General features: G+C 29.7%; 2 protein-coding genes and 1 pseudogene across 6 annotated transcripts; 2 read left to right on the forward strand and 1 right to left on the reverse strand.

Moving 5' to 3' along the window:
* The first annotated feature begins 8,452 nt into the window (after positions 1 to 8,452).
* On the forward strand, positions 8,453 to 14,032 carry LOC122849183 (MFS-type transporter clz9-like). Of its 5 annotated transcripts, none has more exons than XM_044147801.1 (5): positions 8,453 to 11,478; positions 11,537 to 11,778; positions 11,831 to 11,981; positions 12,323 to 13,760; positions 13,916 to 14,032. In XM_044147801.1, the coding sequence occupies exons 3-4, from the start codon at positions 11,977 to 11,979 to the stop codon at positions 13,677 to 13,679; spliced, it is 1,362 nt and encodes a 453-aa protein (XP_044003736.1). In that variant the 5' UTR covers positions 8,453 to 11,478; positions 11,537 to 11,778; positions 11,831 to 11,976; the 3' UTR covers positions 13,680 to 13,760; positions 13,916 to 14,032. The 5 variants fall into 5 exon arrangements, with proteins under 5 accessions (XP_044003736.1, XP_044003733.1, XP_044003735.1 ...); XM_044147798.1 differs by having other exon boundaries at positions 11,537 to 11,747; XM_044147800.1 differs by having other exon boundaries at positions 8,453 to 11,228; positions 11,327 to 11,478; positions 11,537 to 11,981.
* Positions 14,033 to 17,640: 3,608 nt separating this feature from the next.
* On the forward strand, positions 17,641 to 19,782 carry LOC122849185. The gene is made up of 3 exons (XM_044147802.1): positions 17,641 to 17,788; positions 17,904 to 18,080; positions 18,172 to 19,782. Exons 2-3 carry the CDS (start codon positions 17,929 to 17,931, stop codon positions 19,712 to 19,714), a joined length of 1,695 nt encoding a protein of 564 aa, XP_044003737.1. The 5' UTR covers positions 17,641 to 17,788; positions 17,904 to 17,928; the 3' UTR covers positions 19,715 to 19,782.
* Positions 19,783 to 20,280: 498 nt separating this feature from the next.
* LOC122849186 lies at positions 20,281 to 22,098 on the reverse strand (annotated as a pseudogene).
* Between the last annotated feature and the right edge of the window lie 758 nt (positions 22,099 to 22,856).

Raw genomic sequence — 22,856 nt, forward strand, 5'->3', positions numbered from 1 at the left:
GCACCACGCCATTATAAAAATAAATATATGATTCACCAGCGAACTTGTTTAACAACAAAATTAACATTTTAAAATTGTTAATAGATATTAAATTGTTATTGTATTGTCATACATATAAAAAAAAATAATATATATATTGCGTGTGCTAACGTGTTATGAAGATAATGTCACCAAATCAGCCCAGAAAACTCTGGAGTGATCTCGATTTTTAGTGAATAATAAAATAACAATATTGTTGTGTATAATTGTGGTAAAACTGATATTAAATAATCTTGGAGTAAAATAAATAATGGCAAGTGAATGGACAATATCAATTATTCACACTATAAAAATAAAACAAGTTTGATAATATGCGACCGCATGGTCGTGTATGATACATATATATACACTAACAAACTATATAAAACAATATCAAAGACATTAAAATAAAACAATAATAAAGGTGATACAACAAATTCATATTGGTGTAAAATAAAAATAATAAAAAACACTGGCCCGTAAATTAATAAATCATCATCAAGAAAAAAGGAGAAGATATTGCATCAGCCACCATCAGCATCATCAACAGGTCGGCGAGTATGTGTGTGTGTGTGTGTGTGTGTGTGTGTACAAATAGAATGTGTGATAAGTAGAATAGTAATTTCACTCGAATAAATAAAGTTTGAAATTATTCATTTTAATTTTTAACCATAAAAAAAAACATATATCCTTGGTCTAAATTTATTTAATTATTAAATTTAGTCCCTTTACCTAATGTTGATAAAAATTTTAATAATAACAACAATATAATATAATGATAATATCAATAATAATAATATTCATAACATAATGTGAAAAAAAATAATAATAATATTTAATCTAGTATATTCTTTTATTATTTTCTAACTGATTATTTTCATAAACGCCGCAAACCCATCAGCTGGACTATTTCATTAAAATGCGTTGGTAAACGATACACACACACATTCATTTCAAGCATATCATCTCGTCCCTCACTTACTCGTATTCACCACCTCACTCTCATAAACCACATGTGCAAATGCTTGGTTGTACTCTGGAGCGTTTGTATAGCCTCAACCTCACTCGGCGACACACTTTTTTTTCTACTACCCTGCGGAATAAAGTTTCACTTAAAAGAAAAAATTTTGAAAAGTTCAAAATGGCGGAGTTTTTGAAGTATAAACATAGTTTTTTTTTAAGGTGAACTGCAGTTTTTTTTTTTATTCTAAAAATTGTTCAGATCGTAACTATCGTAACACTTTCTCAAGTACGAGTCATTTTGGAAGCTCATTTTTTATTTTTTTTCCCTCAAAATCTCTCAGAAATGCGATAAGACCCATCCAAACAAGTGAAATGCAATGGATTTTACATTCTGGGATATTTTACACAATTTTCACAACAATTACTACAACTCATTAATATCTATAATCAAGACAAAATAAAATAATTATTCCAATTGAAGTGATTGTTATTTATTGATTATATAAAATATTATGAAATCTTGAAAATATTATGAATTTGTTTTTTATTTTTGGAAAAAATAATAGTTATAAATACTTTCATGATAATATTTAATAAGATAATAAATTTTTTTTTGTTTCAAGAAAAAAATTATTCTTGAAAATTATTCTTAAATTCATGATATGGATTTGATGGTCAATTATATAGATAATGATATATTCGAAACGAAACGCCATTTTATTTTGAATATACAAATACATCTAATGACTAGACTACACTACAACACCAGAACTACACTTTTACTACAGAAATTCACTACGAAAAGTGCAGTAGTAATGAAAAACAACTACTACACTACTACACCTTACTACACAACAGACTGAGACTACTACTACCCGTGTAGAACTCAACATGGCCAAGCGTTGGATAATGCTGGTAAGATATCCGCCAATCATTGGCAAACATTGATGGGCCATTAATGTGCCAGACCTGGAGCGTTACGTTAATTTAATATAGCCAAGGGAATAAGACTTCCCCTATTTTCCTGTTAGTAGTTATACAGGGCCGGTTCTGGACCAGTAGACGAGAGGATGAAGGGGGCAGGGGACAGGATTCTCGAAACTTCGGAATGACGTCATCGAAAATTCTAGAAAGTTCTTGAATATGCTGGAAAGTTCTAGAACTTTCTAGAATTGATGACGTCATCGATCTTTCTGGAATATTCCGTGATGACGTCGCTAACATTAGACGTCATCGATTCTTGAACATTCGATGCGGGAACGAGGGGACTTCTCGAAACTTCCAACTGACGTCATCGAAAGTTCTAGAATATTCCAGAATGTTCTCGAAGCTCGTAACATAAAACATAAAACATTTGATGATGACGTCGTCAATTAATAACTAGAAATTGGAGGGGTGAGTTCTATAAGAATAGGAATTTTCCATTTAAAGAATTAGTCTTTCGAAGTTTCTCGTGTCAGTCACATTGAAATAAAAAATAAAAATGGCAGCGATCGTTGACATTCAAGGTTTCCAACTACCTAGTAAGCTCATAGTTTCAGTTGAATTTTTTCTTTATCCGAAACTCGAATGTATAGTACAACTATTCTAGTTTTTCAATAGCAATTTGCGCAGTTTCTGCTGCTACTGTTTTCAGATATTCATTGGTATCAGTATTTGATCTTGTAAGAATGAGCTCATGCTTTGCATTCATAATCACTTTACGATAATCTTCAGCAAATCCAAGTAGTTAGCTCAATGGTATTGATACATCAAAGTATCCATTATTATTGTTTATAGTAGAGTCTGTCCAGCCTGAATTTTCTAATAGTGCTTTCTGATTAGGTGAAAGTGATACATAACCTTTCATAAGAGTTGTGATTCCAAAATTCTTACTATGATCCACTTCAATAGCATTTCTTTCATAACGGATTCTTTAAATAAATGAGCAACAGCTATTTTTACTAGACTGGTAGTATTTACAACAGCAGTTCCATCATCTTTTGTAAATTTTCCCTGAATATGTAGAGTACTTTTAGATGATAGTATACACAAATCTTGATGTTGAAGTCCAATTCTTATTTCATCATTATTATTGGAAGATGGTGCTCCATATGGTCGATGGGCATGAAGTTCATAATAAGCTATAGACTCATAAAAAACAATCGTATTTTGAATATTTAAAATTTCTTCCATGGTAGAAAACAAAAAAGACAATACAATTTTATTTTTATTTTCTTTGACGTGGTCTGAAGTTGAGACTCTTGAGGAATTGAATGTTTTGACGTGTTAACCTTTTGAGCGTCTGATGATGACTGATAGGTTTTTGACATGTTTATTTCTTTATACATATAGCTACTTCCGATTGTTCTCTTTTGAAAGACGATACCCATTATTTTATACTTTTCACATGTAAGCTTATTGTTATGACTTCTCCTCGAAAATTTACTAAATCTCCGTCTTGATCTACAATTTTTAATTGGAGATGATATATTGCTCGGACGGTGACTGGGAGATAAATTATATGTGAAGGTCCTTCAATGATCTTATATCCAGGCGGAACACCAGGAAAAAATTCATGAATAGTGTGAACTTGTTGATTATTCAAATATGCACCTGTTGTTATATTACATTCAACACGTAGAGCATTAACTTTTAATATTGTCACTGGTAAATCGGATTTATGAGTTACATTAGGTTCTAAGATTTGAGGTGAACATCCTAATAATCTTCCAATAGAATCTTCAGGAATAAAATTTATCGGATGATCACATGTAATTTCACAACACAGTTCAGTATTATTTGGTTAAAGACTTATGGAAACCATTTGCAGAAGGTATTTTTCAATGTCTTCGATTTCATAACTTCCTGTCGGTATATATAGAATAATTTCACTTTCATAACCAATATAAAATTTATTCTTATGTAAATCAATATTAGGTATCGAATTAGAAGTAAGTAACTCAACAAGTCCGACAACATAGGTTTTCTCAGGTGATAATTCAATTGGTGGATAATACTGTGCTTCTAGCACTGATGATGTTCCAGACAACGTCAACGTAAACGTGTCATCCATGACTGATAAACAAGATTTGTTTGTAATCGTATTTATAGCTCTCCAGTCAAAAATTTTAAACATAAATGTCCGCAAATTACTGTATCATAATTTTGAAATTGTTGATAATTATATTGAATGCTACCAACATCGAGATTGTTTACGAGATCTTTAGGTGGTTGTAGATTTCCAAAGCTATCAAAATAAATGACTTTATTATTTCTTTTTTAATATGCTACCCAGTGAGTACCAGAGCCATCTTTGTCATCGAGATTTATAATGGCTGATTCATATTTCCATGGTTTAGTAGTTGGTGAATCATTTCTCATGAAAACTCCTCTTAAGTATGGAATATTCATAGCTTTAGCGAATTTTATAAGATCAATATTTGTGAGTGCTCGATGTAGTAGCTTTACGTGTTTTTTGTCAGTTTTGAAAATAAACCCATTCCTTTTTTATATAGCTGAAGATATAAGCCTTTACCCAATGCGATTTCTTCCATTTTTGTACTGTGACGTTTATTTTCTTCAAATTGTCGTTTGGCAGCACTAGCATCTTTTATTGCTTTTGTTATACTAGCACCCCCACTCGAAGCTCCAACATCACTTAAACCAGCTTTTCAATTATAAAGTTGATGACTCATTAATAAATAATGATGATATAAATAATTTTATAAAAATTATTAAATCAACGAATGCTCAGTAAATATATTTTAAACTCTAATGCTGGACTGAGAAAAGAAACAATTGCTAAGTATGAAAAATATATTTTACCATTTATGGAATCTTCAACGAAAACTGGTACATCGTTACCTCGTTATAAAGTTACAAACAAAACTAACAGATTTGATTACGTTTATTGGGATAATCCCAACGAGCTTGTTGATCGTCTCCGATTAATATTATCATCTCAAGTAGCAGGTAACCCAAACCATACTAACGAAATCATTTTAATAATTGAAGAATTGAGAGAAGCTGGAATCATCTATTAATTGATATACATCTTTGGCTTCAGCTCAGTTGCTTATCAGCTGTCAAGATGAGTATCGATATTTTTGGCCGACAACCAAAAAATAAAAATGCGTTAATAAATGAGCGTTTCAATAGAACACTAAGAATAAAATGTGGGAAAAATTTACTTATCAATGATCCTACATATGGTTAGAAATTTTACCACATGTGCTTGAAAATTATAATAATTCAACACATAGAACAATAAAAATGGAACCAATAAATGTTAATCAAACAAATGAGAAATTTCTATCGAAAAATATTTGTAAAAATTTTCAAGTGAAACACCATATCAAAAATAAATTTATTTATATATATTTAAGCATTGGACTCTTTTCGTTAAAAGTATTTATAATTAATTAAAAGATGAAATTACAGAGTGTCAGTTAAAACAATCTGATATTTGTCTGAGAATATTCGTCAGAGATATAAAAGTATTATATACTAATAGACAGTATACATATAATGTTCACCAACTTTTACGTTTGGCTATTCCTGGTAAACGATGGGGACCTCTCTGGGCCACTTCAGCTTTTTCATTTGTACATTATAATGGGTTCATAGGTGATTGTGTTCATGGAACTAAACATCAAGCAACGGAGATAATTAAAAATCTTAAAATGGTGCAATCCTTTCGAGTTTTGCAAAATTTGTGCCACGAGAAACAGAGCATTCGTGAGGGAGATCGAATTGAATTACTCGGTGCAACAAGTAATTACAAAAAATTTATTTATAACAAAGAGAGCATGATTATAAAATCGTGTTATGGCAAATTGCAAGATTTGCAGTTTTTTAGTAGGGCTAAAATTAAAGGAAAAACTTTCTCATCCCAAATTTGTAAAGTCACAAAAAATGATGATTCATTGGTAAAATTTACGTTAGATGATGACAGTGCCGTAACAAAGAATTTTTGCGCCCTGGGCAAAATTATATTTTGCGCCCTATTTTTATCGATATAATATATGAAAAAAAAATCATTTGTTAGGTGTACCCTGGTAGAAATAATCTCTCCTGATTTTCTCCGGATTTTCTACGTAATTGAGACTTCCGGAGATATTTACGGATATCAAGAACTTCATCGTGAATCCACCATCATTCGCGATTTGAGTGAACGATCCCGGTTTCATGATAAATCCAGGAAGAATTTAATAAAAATAATAAAAATTTTTAAACACCATCGAAAATAACATTTTATTTACGGAGTAACCTCCAGACTATTTCTATAATATCTCCGGATTTTTTCCGGAATTTTGACTTTAAAAAACACACACAAAAAAATGGAAAAATTAATAAGAAAAAGTAGAAATAAGAGTTTGCATACGAAAAATAAAAAAGAAATTTTTTCTGAAAAAATCCGGAGAAAACCCGAAAAAACTCCGGAATAATACCGGAAGTCTCAATTGCGTAGAAAATCTGGAGAAATCCGGAGATAATCTGGAGAAAATCCGGAGATTATTTCTACCAGGGTGATATAGATGAAGAATGAATCATTACGAAATCAAAACAGTTTTTGTCTTCTAGCATTGTCACTGGAAAACTTATCTATGGTGCCTCCTGTGAGGTGTTTCAATTGTTTTGAGTTACGTATTACTTCATCTATCATGATGTCTCATCCAGAGTCTATTGAAGATACAATCAATTTGGCACAATGATTCTATTTTATTATAGAAAAAATTGCAGAGAAATTAATCTAGATTATGAAATAATTTATTTGGTTACATCTAATCCTTAGCAAAAGTTGCCAATAGCTCTTTTTGATTAATTAATTATGGCAAATGTATCAAGGGAAAGAATGTAACCAAATATATTAATTCCTAGTCTCAATTGATTTTTAAGCAATATCTCCTATCATAAATTGAAATTATTGTCTAAAATAGCTAAAGAATTTATTTAGACTAGGAAATAATATATTTGGTTATACATTCTTTCCTCAGCAATAATTGGCAATAGCTTTTTTATTAATTAATTATGGCAAATGTTGCTAAGAAAAGGATGTGACCAAATAAAAAAATTCCTTTGGCCTATAGTCAATACAAGTAGAATAAAAATCGGTCCATTATTTAACCTGCGTTCGTGGTTAAGTCTGTTAAGGGATTTGGACGATTTTTTTCGGAATATGAGAAAGAAATGAAATTTATACAGTAGATTTTTGAAATACTAATACATTTTATGTGATTTTTTGGTAATTGTTTGGAAGCTTGTTTTTTTTTATTAATTTTTAAAGTTGACAACTTTTAACATTGGCTCTTATTAGGGCTTCATGCGGTACGAGACGAGACGAGATTCGACGAGTCTCGGTATCGGTCTCGCTCGTTCGCACCAGGTCTCGGTCTCGGTCTCGGTCTCGCAATTTTAAGATTTTAGGTCTCGGTCTCGTCTCGCAAGTATCGCCGGGTCTCGCTTTTATACTAATATTTATTCGTCCAAGTAAAGTAAAAAAAGTGATTGAATAATACCATGTATATCAAATTCGTGTAAAATAAAAACAATGAATATTGTATTACCTAATTTTTTTAAAATTATAAAATATAAAATAATGCAATAAATATTGAATTATTTTAATTAATAAATTGATTATTAATTTTAATATTAATAAAATTGATTAATCATACAAAATTATGACGAGAATTATTTTTATATACGACGTTTGTTTTTTATCGAGTATCCTATTTTTTCCATCTCATTTTCTAGTTCTTCAACAAATGTCATATTTGAAGAGGCGTTATCAGTTGTAATACCTTGAACTTCCGATTCTAAACCAAAGTTTTTTAAATTAGTCTGAGAAAAGTCTTTAGAAATGCCATAAACAAATAGTATATTTTCTTGTTTTTTTTTCTTTTACTTCATCGATATGTATTTTTTTTCCAAGAAGTAAATCATTGCTTTTGAAACATCAAATACAAAAAATATCAGTTGAGGAAAATATAATTGGCGTAACTTAAGTCTTTACAATTTTCATTGATACATAAGGCTTGTAAATATCTTGTGACTCTGGCGTCAGTGCCCTACTGTGCAGTGTCTTACTGTGCAGGAATATAACAGTTCTTTTTTTTGAATATGATTCGATACGGTAAGAGGGAAAAAAAAAAAAAAAAAAAAATATTATTTAAAATTTTCAGAGTCTCGCGAGACTAGCGAGACTTTCAGACGATAGTCTCGGTCTCGGTCTCGGTCTCGCGTCTCGCGAGACGACGCATGCGAGACCGAGACTAGTCTCGGTACCGCATGAAGCCCTAGCTCTTATGGAGAATGCGATTTTTGTCAAAAAAAAATCCATTAAAATACCAATATCTCCAATCGACAATATGACATCATGAAAAAAAATAAAAGAGGTTTGGAGCTTAGTTTTTTTACAATTAATAATTGAAGTATAAAAAAATTTATTTTTATGAGGAATTATTGAAAAATTACTAGAGACCTCTTGCGGATGACTTCTAGAAACACAATATTTCTATGAGTGCGAAAAAGACAAAAAACAGAGAAAAAATGTTGTCTCACTCTTCGTTTTAAAAAAATCGTCCAAATCCCTTAAAATACGATGTTAGTGATAGGTAGAATCAGGTAGAATTTTAAAGTATAGAGGATCGTGTCTTGGCCGTTGTCAGAAGAAACAAAGAAAAAATTTCAATCGAAATTATTAAGTATTTTTTAATTTACGTCGTATTTTGCATTTTTAATATTGTTTTTGGACGATTGTCTCTAAACGAACAATGGCAATAATAAGGACGATTACCTTCAAATTTAGAAAGACAATCATGTTTATGTAATACCCGAATGATCATAAATGACAGTAGTCAATTTATTTCCTGAAAATAAATTTTTTTTTCAATTGTTTTAAAAAGAATATTTTTTTTCTTGTCACGCGCTTCTAAGTGCGCCCCTCTTTACACTGCGCCCTGGGCAGTTGCCTCTCTTGCCCACCCCTTGTTACGGCACTGGATGATGACATCGTATATGCTTCTTTTCGATTTTTTTGTAAAATTAATAATAAATTAATGGTGATGTTTGAAAGATTGATAACAGAAGCTGATGAAATGTTTGTTCACGAAGAATCTAGTTTAGTAGTCGATCATATTATACCATTTGAAATGGCAAATATCTTCTATCTACAGGCGAGCTACTGAATGTTTGGATCTGAGTATTTTTTCTTAAAGCTTATGACTCCCCTTCTATGCGTCCACTAAGTCACACACACATTTATAAAAAAATAAACGATGTAAATCGAGTGCTGCCGAGTTTACTTTGAGATAGCCGACATCAGCCGAAATCACCATGTCTCGGCAGCACTCGGTTTACATCGTTTATTTTTTTATAAATGTATGCAAATGTATGTGTGACTTACTGGACGCATAGAAGGGGAATCATAGGCTTCAAGAAAAAATACTCAGATCCAAACATTCAGTAGCTCGCCTGTACGTAATATTTCTCTTCTAAAAGCTATTACTAGTCTAATAAAAGTCAGTCAATATGTATTCAGCCAAATCAATTAAATATGGTTATGTAGCCAATAAAATAGTCATTATATTATGCTTCTGAATCGAAACTTCTTTTTCTATTTAATTCTAATTTTAGTTGTCATAAGTAAAGTTGCTTTGTAAAATTAATACTGACCGTAAGAATTAATAATTGTAACGAATTTCCATCAATTGAATATTGATCAGTTTTACTTCGTTTAAATAAATAATAAAATCTAATAGTATCAGTCTTTTCTTGTTCAACCGTGGTACCAAAAATGTATAGTGTGCCACTGGAGAAAAAACTGTTTTTTGTTGTATGTGTTGTTAAATCGAATGTAGGTGTGCTATTATTGCCTGAAACAAGACACAATCCAATGATTTATAGCTCATAGCTTCATTCCAAGGTCGAAGAAATTTATCAAATTCGTGAAGAAATAAAAAAAGAAAAACCGTTATTCCAAAATTTTTTGGCGTAGCGTTTTCTTGCTACAAAGAGTACTTACTTACACAGGTTTAAATTTTAAAAGTTGCCAACTTCGCCAATAAATAACGAGTCATATCCACGGTCAAATAATCTGGAACCATTTTAGTAAACCAATTAACGAGTTTTCGAAACGATTTGACCTAAGAATTTGTAAACATGGCCGTCCTAATTCTCATAAATCTAGTTATATATTCCCAGTCGACGTGATTTTCCTAGTAATTTTAATGGAACGTACCCCAGGAAGCTCAAGATCGCGATCTTTAGAAAAATTTTGATATTTTGTTGTGGTAAACATGCTGCTGCTACTGAGTGCAGGGCCATGACGACTAGAAGACAGGATAGCTATTTTTGACATAATTATCCGCAAGTTATTCCGAGTGACTAGAATGAATATTTTGTAAAAATTAACCCTCATTTATGGCTTGATTTTTTTTCCTCAATGGTTTTCATCAATGACTATATCGCTTCTGAGCGTTTCCATGTTATCCTATGAAACTGGGATAATCATGTCGAGGAATAGCTATCCGGGAGTGCTATTCTTGGCTCCATGAAAAACATCCATGAAAATTATTAATTAGCGACTGAAAATTATTAAGAAGCGACTTTACTTTTCCATGTCGCTGCAATAATTCATACCGGCGAATAGATGTTGCGGGTGAAAAGTAAAGTTTCTTCTTGATATTTTTCATGTAAATTAACGATATTTTGGTGAAATAGGCTAAGAAAACATGGAATATGATAGATACATGAAAATTATTAGGAAACGGCTTAACTTTCCCTTGATGCCGTGAAAACTTATGACGGTGAATAGATGTTGAGGGACCCACAACATTGGACCGAAAATACAACACTTTTATGAAAATCAAGCTGTCACGTGCTCAAAAGCCAATCTGCGCAATCTGCTTATCGTAACACTTATTTTTATAATTTAGAATCAAATTATTGAATTTTTAACAGATTTTTATTATCGTAAATCTCTATAAACACTGCAATGACCATGTCACTGCAGTGCCTCACTCACAAGCGCTGCCAGCGGAGAAAAAAAAGCTTTAAACTGAAATTATTATTTTGTCCCATTTTGTCCCGTGAATCGGACTGCTCTGCGATGACCTACTCCCAGCTGTTTATCAATTCACAGACATTGCTGCAGGTTAGAATATGTGTGGAACATCTTACATTTCTATTTTTTTGATTAAGAAAGTTTAGTGATTACGTTCATCTATATTTGATTATTGAAAAAATAGCTACAAAAATTTCAACAAGTAAGTCATCTTTTCAGTTTATATGTTTGAATATTTTTTTTGACAGAATCTATTGTTTGATTATATACACTGATAATGAACAAATTTTAATTTTGTAGTCGATAAGATGCCAAAAAAAAACAAAAATAACAAAATACCATCAGCAACAATTGACCAGACATTAACAAGCAAACGCAATAAAGTTTTAACAAAAAACTGTTCGCCACGCCAAAACAAGAAAAAAAGTTCTATTTCAACAGCAAGCGAAAACGTAAGTTGAAAAGTATCTGTGTAAAATTATTGTGAATTAGCTTGCTCTTTTCTTGCAGAGGTTTCGTACCAATAATATTAATTCACTGAGAATGTCGAGCGTTGGGGTGTTTAATATACGCAATCAAATTAAATACAATGGAGAATTATCAGATCATAGTCTTGATGAACGAAATACCAATAATGTTACACTAAGAAAAAAGCGTGATTTACCGTGGTGGCACCAGTACTTGGACACACCCTAGTAGTCGGACACTTTCCTATTATTCAGTAATTACGACGATAATTTTCGTTCCAACATGTAAATAATTTTTTTAAATATTTCTACTCTTTATTATCTCTAATTTAAACAGGAGGTTTTTGTTTTATGAGGAATAAAAATATTTAAAAAAAAAAGGTAAAGGTAGAATGAACTCAAGTGATACCCAAACGCCTATGAGAGGGCACTGTGAGTAGTCGTAGTCGAGTGATTGCTGCTAATTGATGGACGTATGAATTTATGATGTGAGTAAAATTAATTTTATTGTTTAATATTGATTTATGTAAAAATGTTTGAATTTTATTATTGAATAAAAAAAAATTTTTAATAAAAATTTTGTAAATATAAATAATAAAGTCCGGCTACTGGGGTACTTTAATTATCTGTAAGACCAGTATCCGGACACAAAAATAACACTGACAACATAGCCTAACTTTATTTGAAATGTCATATAAAAATAATAACATCAATAATAAAATAAAATAATTATAATTTTAAGACAATAACTACTTATATAATTAAATAATAATAAAAATAAAAATAATAATAATAATATAATACAATTTTTTGTTTTTTTATTTAACAGGGGAAAACCAAAACCAACATCCAAATATAATGAAGCTGATTTAGAAGAAGCTTTATCAAGAATACGTAATGGACAATCAGTTCGCAGTGTTTCTAAACAATTAAATATTCCAAAATCAACATTAGCAGATAAAAAAAAAAGTACTTCGAAAAAAACAATTCAACGAAAAGGACCAGAATGTGTACTTGGTATTGAAAATGAAATACAGTTGGTGAAATGGATCATGTATATGAGTGAACATGGATTTCCAATCACAAGAATCCAATTGTTTAATAGTGTTCAGTTATTGTTGAAACATTTGAAAAAAAAAAGTCCATTTACAAATAATCGACCTGGTAAACATTGGCTGTCATCTTTCATGAGTCGTCATCCAGAACTTTGTGAAAAAATGTCACAAAATTTACTTTATACTCGAGCTACTCTTACTGAAGGAATGATACGAGGATGGTTCAAAGAAATAAAGTGTTATCTCGAAAAAGAAAATTTAATAAATATAGATGCCACACGTATTTATAATTGTGATGAATCTGCATTTGCTCTCAGTCCAAAAGGTGATAAAGTGATTGTAAAAAGAGGTGAAAAAACATCTTATAGTTTTGTTGCTAATGATGAAAAAGAATGTGTTACAACATTGTTTTGTGGAAATGCTGCAGGACAGCTTCTTCCACCAATGGTTTTATTTAACTATGCTAGACTAATTCCTAAAAGTATATCAATAACGATGCCAAAAGGATGGGGTGTTGGACGAACAGATAGTGGTTGGCAAACTGGTGAATCATTTTATGAATGGACAGCCAACTGTTTTGAGCCTTGGCTAAGAAAAGAAAAAATTCAGTTTCCAGTAATTTTATATATTGATGGACATACCTCTCATATGACTCTTGAACTTAGTAAATTTTGTAAAAAAAAAAATATCATTTTAATTGCACTTCATCCTAATGCTACACATATAATTCAACCACTTGATGTGGCTTTTTTCCTTCCCATGAAAAAAGTGTGGAAAGAAGTGGTACGAGACTGGCGTGCAGAAAATGATGGAGCGTCTCTAAAACAAGAAATATATTCTGGTTTGTTGAAACAAGCAATTGAAAAGTTCGACGTACAGTCAATTTTGTCAAGTGGTTTTCGTGCTTCTGGTCTATATCCTTTTTCTGCTGATGCAGTTAAATTTGATAAATTTTTTAAAACTAAAAAAAATGATAAAGTTCATGCTGATCAACATTCTCAGGTTGTGATGAATCATTTAGAGATTTTAGAGAGTTACATGGAACCAAATATTTTAAAACTCTTCAAGAATTTTCCTGATGACATTGATTGGGTAGAACCAATAGAATATAAAGGACTTTACAATTATTAGAAACAAGCAAAAAACAACTGTAACAAGTCAAGTGAACAAGTACAAACAAGCTGTGGTGAACTGAAGATAAAACATACTGAGGTGTTAAAAAAATTTTATTTTATTAATTGTTTGTAAACTGATATTTTTTTATCAACAAAATTAAAAGAAAAAACATTTTTTCAAATACAATGAATTTTTTTTTCAATTTTTTATAATCACCTAATTGTTTTTTTATTATTGTTATTTGATTTTAGGTTGAGGTTACTGATCACATTTTAAATATCGATTTCATTGAAAATAACAGTCAAGACCCATTGAGTAATTTTAATATTTATGGTGTAGCTGATGATGGTGAACTACTATTAAGTACAGGTGATCCAGAAACAATATCAAGTCTTATTCAATCAACAACTATGTCTGACGAAATTGAACAAGAAGCTGAAGATGTTGGTGTTGTTGTGACCGAAAATTATGATGAATTGGATAATAAAGTTGTTGAAGAAGAAGTTGAAAATGTTGATATTGTTGTTAAAAAAGCAGCTAAAAATGTTGGTGTTGTTGTGACAAAAAATTATGATGGAGTGGCCAATAAAGTTGTTGAAGAAGAAGTTGAAAATGTTGATATTGTTGTTAAAAAAACAGCTAAAAATGTTGGTGTTGTTGTGACAAAAAATTATGATGGAGTGGCCAATAAAGTTGTTGAAGAAGAAGTTGAAAATGTTGATATTGTTGTTAAAAAAACAGCTAAAAATGTTGGTGTTGTTGTGACAAAAAATTATGATAAACTGGATAATAAAGTTATCAAACAAGAAGTTGAAAATGTTGATATTGTTGTTAAAAAAGAAGCTGAAAATGGTGGTGTTGTTGTAACAAAAAATTATGATGAACTGGATAATAAAGTTATCAAACAAGAAGCTAAAAATATTGATATTGTTGTTAAAAAAGAAGCTGAAAATGGTGTGTTGTTGTTGTGACAAAAAATTATGATAAACTGGATAATAAAGTTATTAAACAAGAAGTTGAAAATATTGATATTGTTGTTAAAAAAGAAGCTGAAAATGTTGATAGTTCACCTGTGAAGACATCCAAACTTCCGAACGTATCATCACCTTTTAAAAACGCTTTGATCTGGCCTTCTGAGTCGAAATCAAAAAATAAAAAACGTACTGCAAAAGTAAAATTACCTTCAGTACTAACTTCTTGTCAATGGCAAGAATATCAGAATAATAAGATTCGTAATAAACATCAGCAAGAACAAGAGAAAATTCGAAGACAAGAAGAGAGGGTAAAAAAACGAGAGTGTAAAAAAGAATTAGCTGACATACAAAAAACTAAGCGTGCTAGTAAAAAACTTGAAAGAGAAAAACAAATGAGAGAAAAAGCATTGAAAAAGACTGAAAAAGAAAATAAGAAAAACCAAGGAAAAGTTATTAAATGTAAATCACCAGCTATAGCCAAAAAATTTAAGAAAGAATTAATATTAACTAGTGATGATGATGATCTTCCAAAGACAAAAAAACAAAAAACTAAAAATTAAAATACAAAATATATATTTTAAAATATAAAATATAAAATATATTTTAATTTTATATTGTTAACTTGTATCTTATATTAACATAAAGTAATATAAATAAATATATGTTAATTTTCTGTTGCTCAAATAAATAAATAAATGAATATTATTAATATTATTTTCCCTGTCCGGATAGGTGGTCCCTAACATTGAATTTAAAATCAGAAACTTTGGATTCTCCCAGGTCCAATTTTTAGGTGTCCGGACTCATTTAAAAGCTCAGCAATCATCATGCCAATGCAGTAACAGGCAAAGTCCATTAAAGTCAAAATTAAATCGTCCCAATCAGTGGCAAGAAATACAAATAATGATACACCAAGAGTGATTCAAACCAATCCGCCCAAAAGAAAATGAAGTCTAATTATCTGTCATCTGTTTGTCCGAAGAAACCGAGATGATTTATTTGCCTGAAGGAGAAGAAGATAATGATCAACTGCTTGGTCCTAATTACCAAGATGACGTGGTAAGTATCTGCCCTTGGAATTACCATCACTAAAACCGCCAATTATATTGTGTTACGATATCATGTATCTTCAATATTCGTGATTGTATTGTTTCAGATGATTCCTTTGAAGAACAACATTTTTCGTAAGAATTCAGAAATAAAAAATATTTATTCGAAATGTAGAAGTAGTACGGCTGCGTCAAGACATCTGATGCATGGGATTTTCAATCGTGTTTTAGACTGTGCTCTTACTGGCCGTCCAGTAACTACCCAAGGTCGAGTGAGACAACGACAACCTGCAAGAGCTATAAATAATAGAGCTCGTAAGACTATCAGACGTAAGTTTATAACTTTGAAAAAAAAAATGATTCAATACAGTTTATCTGCAATTACGTCATGTTACAGGACTAGCCAAAGCATATGCCAAAAAATACAAATGGCACCGTCAGTCTGACAATGCCTATAATGAGGCAATGAGTGATGAATTGGGAAAAATGCGACAACACAATATGGAATGAATTTGCTAACTGGCATTAGCATTTGTACTTTCATACAATACATATTTTCTCGTAAAATGAATCAATATCCAAGCCAACAAATAGAAAATTCTTTACAAGTAATTTTATTTTAATTGAAATCAATTTTATATTGGTAAATAAATTATGACTTTTAATTAATAACTGTTATGATTTGATTTTTCAGATTCTCTGAATTGCAGACGTGGGGAAAAAATAAAATAAAGAGAGTGTGATAACACGATGAATAATATATTTTTAAGTTTAATAATAATGAAAAGTTAAAAGAAAAAATAAATATAATATGAATATTATTCCATTAAACATTATAATGTTGTAGGATGTAAAAAAAAATAATAATAATAAAAGAAACTTTAAAATTTTCTACGTAAATACGATTTAAAACATCGGTAGTTAAATAAAGATCTGAGTAGTCACCGAGTGTTTTAATTCCAAATTTATTCCAAACTATTTGAGCATGTTCATAATCATCATTTGAAATGTTACTGTTGTTTAATCTTGAATAAAATTTTTTAATCGGAGGTAATTTTGTATCTTCCAGTCTTTCCCAATTGCTTATGTATTCATATGGAAATACTCCTTTGCGCTTTAATAGTTGAAATTTCTCAGAATCATCACAATAATGTCTGGTAATTTTTTTATCACAATCAGCTAAGGTTGTAGCCAGTTTATCAAGACTAGTTGCCATGAATCTGTACGAGTCAATAAATCTCAAATTCACTAGTTGACTGCCTTTTTTATTCAAACATGCATACTTGATTTCTTTTGTAAATGATATATATTGTTCTTTATTAATCGGTAAAATTCTAATTGAACCTTCGAAAATGTTTGCTAGAGGCTTCAGAAAGAAATGTGATTCATAACCTGAGAGAGTATGAAACACTACTGGTATTGTGTGTGAATCTGTATAGTTAACATTACATCTAGGATGAGCTGCTCCACGATAATGACCTGTTAATAGGCAGTGATCATGATGCTTAATGTCTGTAGGATTAAATTCTTTTTCACGAATATGACATATTTTAGCTGTTTGAAAATCTATGATTTGATCTTGAGTAAGAGACTCTATTGCCACTGGATTATCTAGAATATTATTCACTTGTTTAGTTCTCTTTTGAAGTTCTTTGGTAAACCATTCTATATAATCAGGACCAGTGATAGGCTTGTAATTTACATGGCTGACTTTCATACATGGGGTAATTTACATAAATTTCATTGCGCCATCTTACAGCAACCTCGGAATCTTGATTCTACAGTTGGTAATTTGAAATTTTTTGCTTTCTCTCATTTTTTACAATGACAAAAAATAAAAAAAAAATGACAAGGATAAACTCTATTTTTCATTTGTATATGTCAAATTAATGCAGGTTATGATGTTCAGATGTTATATTAATGTTTATAATTTATTGTTCACATCTAATTCTTATTTTACAACGATATGTTAATTTTATTGATTGAACAATAAATATTATAATTGTTTTCTGTAAATATTATTATATACTATATTTATTCATTAAATGCAATAATATAATAATAAGTTGATTTAACAAGATAAAAGTTACGTTTAATTCAGGTAAAATTTTTAGCAATATCAAAATATAATGTATATAATATAATATAATATTATACCTGTTTGGTTGAAAGATGTTTTATTAATGAATACAATTCATACTGTTTGATTATTATAGCTGATAAGGAGTAGTTTATTTTAATATGGTTCGTGGTGGAAGACCTCCACATCTAGGTTGGAAAAATGGAACGTTTAAAAAAGTTTTTAATAAAGAAGGTAAATTAACTGGTGCTTATTGTACAATTTGTGAGAAAACATTGGCCAACACTGCCCAAGCAAGAATGAACCAACACAAGTAAGTTGTATACATTATCAATTAGATATACATTTTGTCAATAAGTGAAATTTTTTGAATATTAATAAATATTAAAAAAAAATAATTACAGAGAGCAATGTGTTAGAACTTCAACTTTTGCTGGTACCAGTGACGTGCTCACTATTGATGAAATTGAATTAGTTGATGCACAGGTTCTAATAATATCAACTTATCCAACAGAACTTGATTCTGTCAGTGTCAAAGAAACACGTGACTTGCTCGATGAACCTGACACACTTAGTTCACAAGCAATAACATCTGACAAGTCCAAAAACATTCAAAAAATTATTACAAAAGGTAGAAAAAGAAATATAGCAGAGTATGTTGGTCTTGTTACTCCTGAAGAAAAGGAAAACTGTGATAGTCTTCTTGCCAAATTAATTTATGGCTGTAATTTGTCTGTTGATTTGGTACAATCAATTCATTTTATTAACTACACAAAAGCATTACGCCCTGGTTATCAACCACCGACTGTGAAAAAGTTATCAAATGATTTGTTACTGCATTTACATGATCACGTTGAAGCAACAGCAAAGTACTCCAATGCTGATGGTATATTAGTTGTAAAGACAAATAACCAAGATGATTTAAAATCTTTCCTGTTTTTTATACGTACTCAAAATCAAAAGATGTTGTACTTAAAAAAATTAACTTGTCAAACTGGATCATTTGATTTGACCCAAATAATTATTGATGCAATTAGTTTATCAATGAATAAATTTAAAGTAATAATTTATGCTGTGATAATTAATGATGATCTTGAATTAATTGATACATATAAACTTCCAGATATCTGGTGGCTTGGATGTAATTATTCAATTATTCAGGAAATCGAGACTCGATTCATAAGTGATGAACTTATTGAACAAACAAAATTGTTATTAAGTAAATTTATGAGTAAAGAAACTTCAGCATTACTAAGAACAAATGGTGGAACAGAAATTATATTAGATGAAAATTTAACTGGTCAAGTATTTTCGCTTATTTCTACGTGCAATAAAAATTTCAAAGCAATATCAGACGTTGTTATGAAACGACTTATAAAACTGGACTCTGTTACGAAAGAACTGTTGATTACTGATGTTTTTGAAGAGAAAATAAATTATTATTACGATTTAATGCAACCTCTGTTATTGATATTGGACAAATGTAAAGAACCAGAAGTGTTAATGGCTGATATTATTGAGGAATGGCTAAAATTAGAATCAAATAGTCAATATGATTTTATCAAACCACAAATTAACAAAATCTTGACACCAATTTTATTGATATGTAATCTACTACATCCAACTTATAAAGTTCAACGTTTTATCAACGACCAAAAACGTATGAATGAAATAATGATTTTATTAATTGATTCAATTGGTCAAAAAGGGGTCGAAGAGCTTGGTTTTTACCTGGGTGGAAAAATTTTTTTTGCCAAAGTCAACATTACTCAAAATTATTCTCTTTCATCCTATTGGAATACAATTACGTTAATTTATCCAACAATATCGAATTTTGCTAACAAAATTTTGCTTTTTCTTGCTGTTGTTCCATCACTGAAATCTTGTCAAGTAAATATTGATAAGCTGACAACAAACAGAATAGATAAGCGTACTGAAATTTTTTAGAATTTAAACTTGTAAGGTAATCAGATATTTATTTATTTTTAATATTTAAATACTCTTGTATTACTATATCGATTATAATTTTTATTTGATGACAAATATTTATATTAATGTTTTTACTCGTTGTTCAAAAATACCAGTTGTTTTTTTACTAGAAAAAAATAATAATTATATAAAATAATAATTCAAAAATAATATTAAAACAAATAATACAATTAAAAATTGTTCTTTAACAAAAAAAAAATTAATAATTTATGTTAATAAATAATAATATTAAAATAAGTATAATTAAAAATATCAATAGGTTGAAACTACAACTCTGGTTATTTTATACCAAAAAAAAAAAAAAATTATTTAAATAATTAATAATATTAAAATAATATTAAAATAAATATAATTAAAAATACCAATGTTTGTTACCTGATATTAAAATAAAGATAATTAAAAATGCAATTTGTTGTTTATTTTTGATATTTAAAAAAAGATGATAAAAAATACGAATTTCTGTTATATTTTAAAATATAAATATACAATAAATTTCATAAATTCAAGTTGATTACATAAAAAAAAGAATATTTACAGTTTTAGTCATCGAACAAGCTATCATAATATTCGTCGAATGATTCATTCATTTTTAATGAATAATAAATATCGACCAGCTTCATTGAACGATCAACACTGAGTCGATTTCGAATATCAGAATGAATATATGCCCAAGAAGAAAAAAGCCTTTCTAACTGAGCAGAAGAAGCAGGAATTTTTAAAATTTTCCAAGCTAATGCAGTAAGTCTTGGATAAGATGGACCAGCAGCAGTCCAGAATGCTCCTACTAATGTAAATGTTTTTATTTTCTCAAAAATCTGTAGATCTTGAAGATAATTATTCAAACCAAGTTTATCTAAAATAACTTGCAGCTCTTCCACCCGAGACTCAATTTTTTGTTTTAACACTTCTAGCTCGTTAGATATTTTTTCATTCACTTTATTTGTCATCTAAAATATATTTAAATGGATATTAATTTTAGACGTGTTTTAAATTTTTTTTAAACTAAAATTTTTAGCAAAAACTTACATAATTTAACAAATGTTGAGTTGTTTCTTGGTACAATTTAACAGCTTTACTTTTTGATCCTATGGTATCACTAGCTAGACTCTTTTTTAATAACAATTTGATGTCTTTTAAATTTATATCATTAACATCAATTAATAGCTGTATTTTTTTACCTGTAACAAAATTGAAAAAAAGATAAAAATAAAAGTAAGCATGGAGGGCTTAAATATATTTGTCAAACTTATTCAATTCTAAAAGAACATTAATAGACTCATTATTGATAGAATCATTTGATGTTAACTGTGTCTCTATAAATTCAGTTGCTTTTGACAACTGATCAATGTTCTTGAATTTTCTGCCTCGAAAATTAGGATGTAAAAGATTTGCAGCAAGAAGCAGAGGTGAAATTACTTTGTCTAATTTTTTACTTAGTATTTGTTCATAATTATCATTGTTAGTTGGTATTTCAAGTTTTGACCATGCTTCAGAAGCATCTGCAATACTCGATCTTGATTGTTGACAAATATTAATTAGCTCACATATTGGATCAAATATTAATATGTAATCTGTAATTTCAGATTCAAAGGACGAACTTTCAATTAATTCTTTTGATTCAGTATCAAGAATAACAACTTTTTCTTTAACTAGTTCACGCATTAGATGTAAGTTTTTCAAAAGACATTTAAATGAGTCCCTGTAACTGCACCACCTTGTATCACAACCCAAAATTATTCGTGTACCTCCTTTTTTTTTTTTAACTCATTTTCAGGACCTGAATTTCTGAATGGTTTTAAAAGTTTATTTATTTTTGCTGCATAATCTTTAGAGACAAATGATTTAGCTAACAGATTACCACTATGACTATTGCAAGAACTATGCCAAATATTTATTATCTTCCCCATTAACAACATTGGTGAAGCATTGTCTGATACTACACCATAAATAGTGATGTTGTATTTTTCTTTGGCCATAACAACAGCTTCATCAACAACTATCTTCAATTGGTTACCAGTTTCACTAATTCCTGTCATATCCCAAGAATTTAAAAATAAACTTTTATCTCCTGCAGTATGTATAGTACAAACAACGTTGTTCTTATTAGCTGATGAGTTTTTCCACCCATCAATTAACAGTACTCCATCGGTATCACAATGTAAGGCTCTTTTAGTTACAATATCATTATAAATTCGGTCAAGAATTGTTGTTGAAAGACATTTCCTCGTAGGAGGTGAATACACTTCAGGTGGAATTAAAGAAGCCAAGAAACTTTTAAAAAACTGTGATTCCACAACCTTGAATGGGATGTTACACCAAAAAAAAAATAACCAAGTGCTGTATCAATTTGCTCAAGTTTTTCTTGACTTAATTTTGGCGATTTCTGAGATGAATTAGGCATCTTTGAACTTGAATTTAATTTTCTTCGTTGAGAACCCAACTGGAATTAAAGAAAAATATGTCAAATATGAACTTAATAAACGTGTGTGAAAAAAATTATACCTATATAATTATCAAAATAAAACTGTTCATACTCCATAAGTAAAAATATAATTAAATTACTTATTTGCTATACTCACAGATGTATTTTTAATGTTCTTGGATGTCATTTTGTTATGTCGTTATGCAAAAATATTTTTTTCAAACGTTATAATTGTTAAATGATTATTGTTTAATAATTTAATTGTTTATTGTTTATTAATATAACATGTAAACATCAATTGACAGCTTGCTTTTTGTTGACGGCCGGTAAAGAAGATGCTCTAAAAATGGCGGCGGACTAAATTACATAAATTACATGTATATTACAGTAATTTACATGTAATGTAATAAAGTCAAAAATCGGCCAAAGACCCATCACTGATCAGGACCACGACGAGTCATAAATTCCGACAGAAAATTATCATATGTACAGTGGAAATAATATGCAGCACTGTATGGTACATGATTATCTGTTTCATTTTTTCCAGGTTCTGAAAGACACTCAAGATCTGCATCGAAGACAAATGGAACCGGTTCTTTGAATCGATGATTTTGAAATTTCAATATATTTTCACCTTCTTTTAGAAGAATCATTTTTACTTTATTATTATTTCTACAG

Source organism: Aphidius gifuensis, linkage group LG2 (genome assembly GCF_014905175.1).
Source record: "Aphidius gifuensis isolate YNYX2018 linkage group LG2, ASM1490517v1, whole genome shotgun sequence".
NCBI classification, from domain to species: domain Eukaryota; kingdom Metazoa; phylum Arthropoda; class Insecta; order Hymenoptera; family Braconidae; genus Aphidius; species Aphidius gifuensis.

Excerpts from the sequence above, each read along its gene's own strand:
- LOC122849185 (XM_044147802.1), top strand. The coding sequence starts at position 17,929 with ATGGTTCGTGGTGGAAGACCTCCACATCTAGGTTGGAAAAATGGAACG. Across the intron at positions 18,081-18,171 it reads GCAAGAATGAACCAACACAA|AGAGCAATGTGTTAGAACTT; the intron begins GTAAGTTGTATA and ends AAATAATTACAG.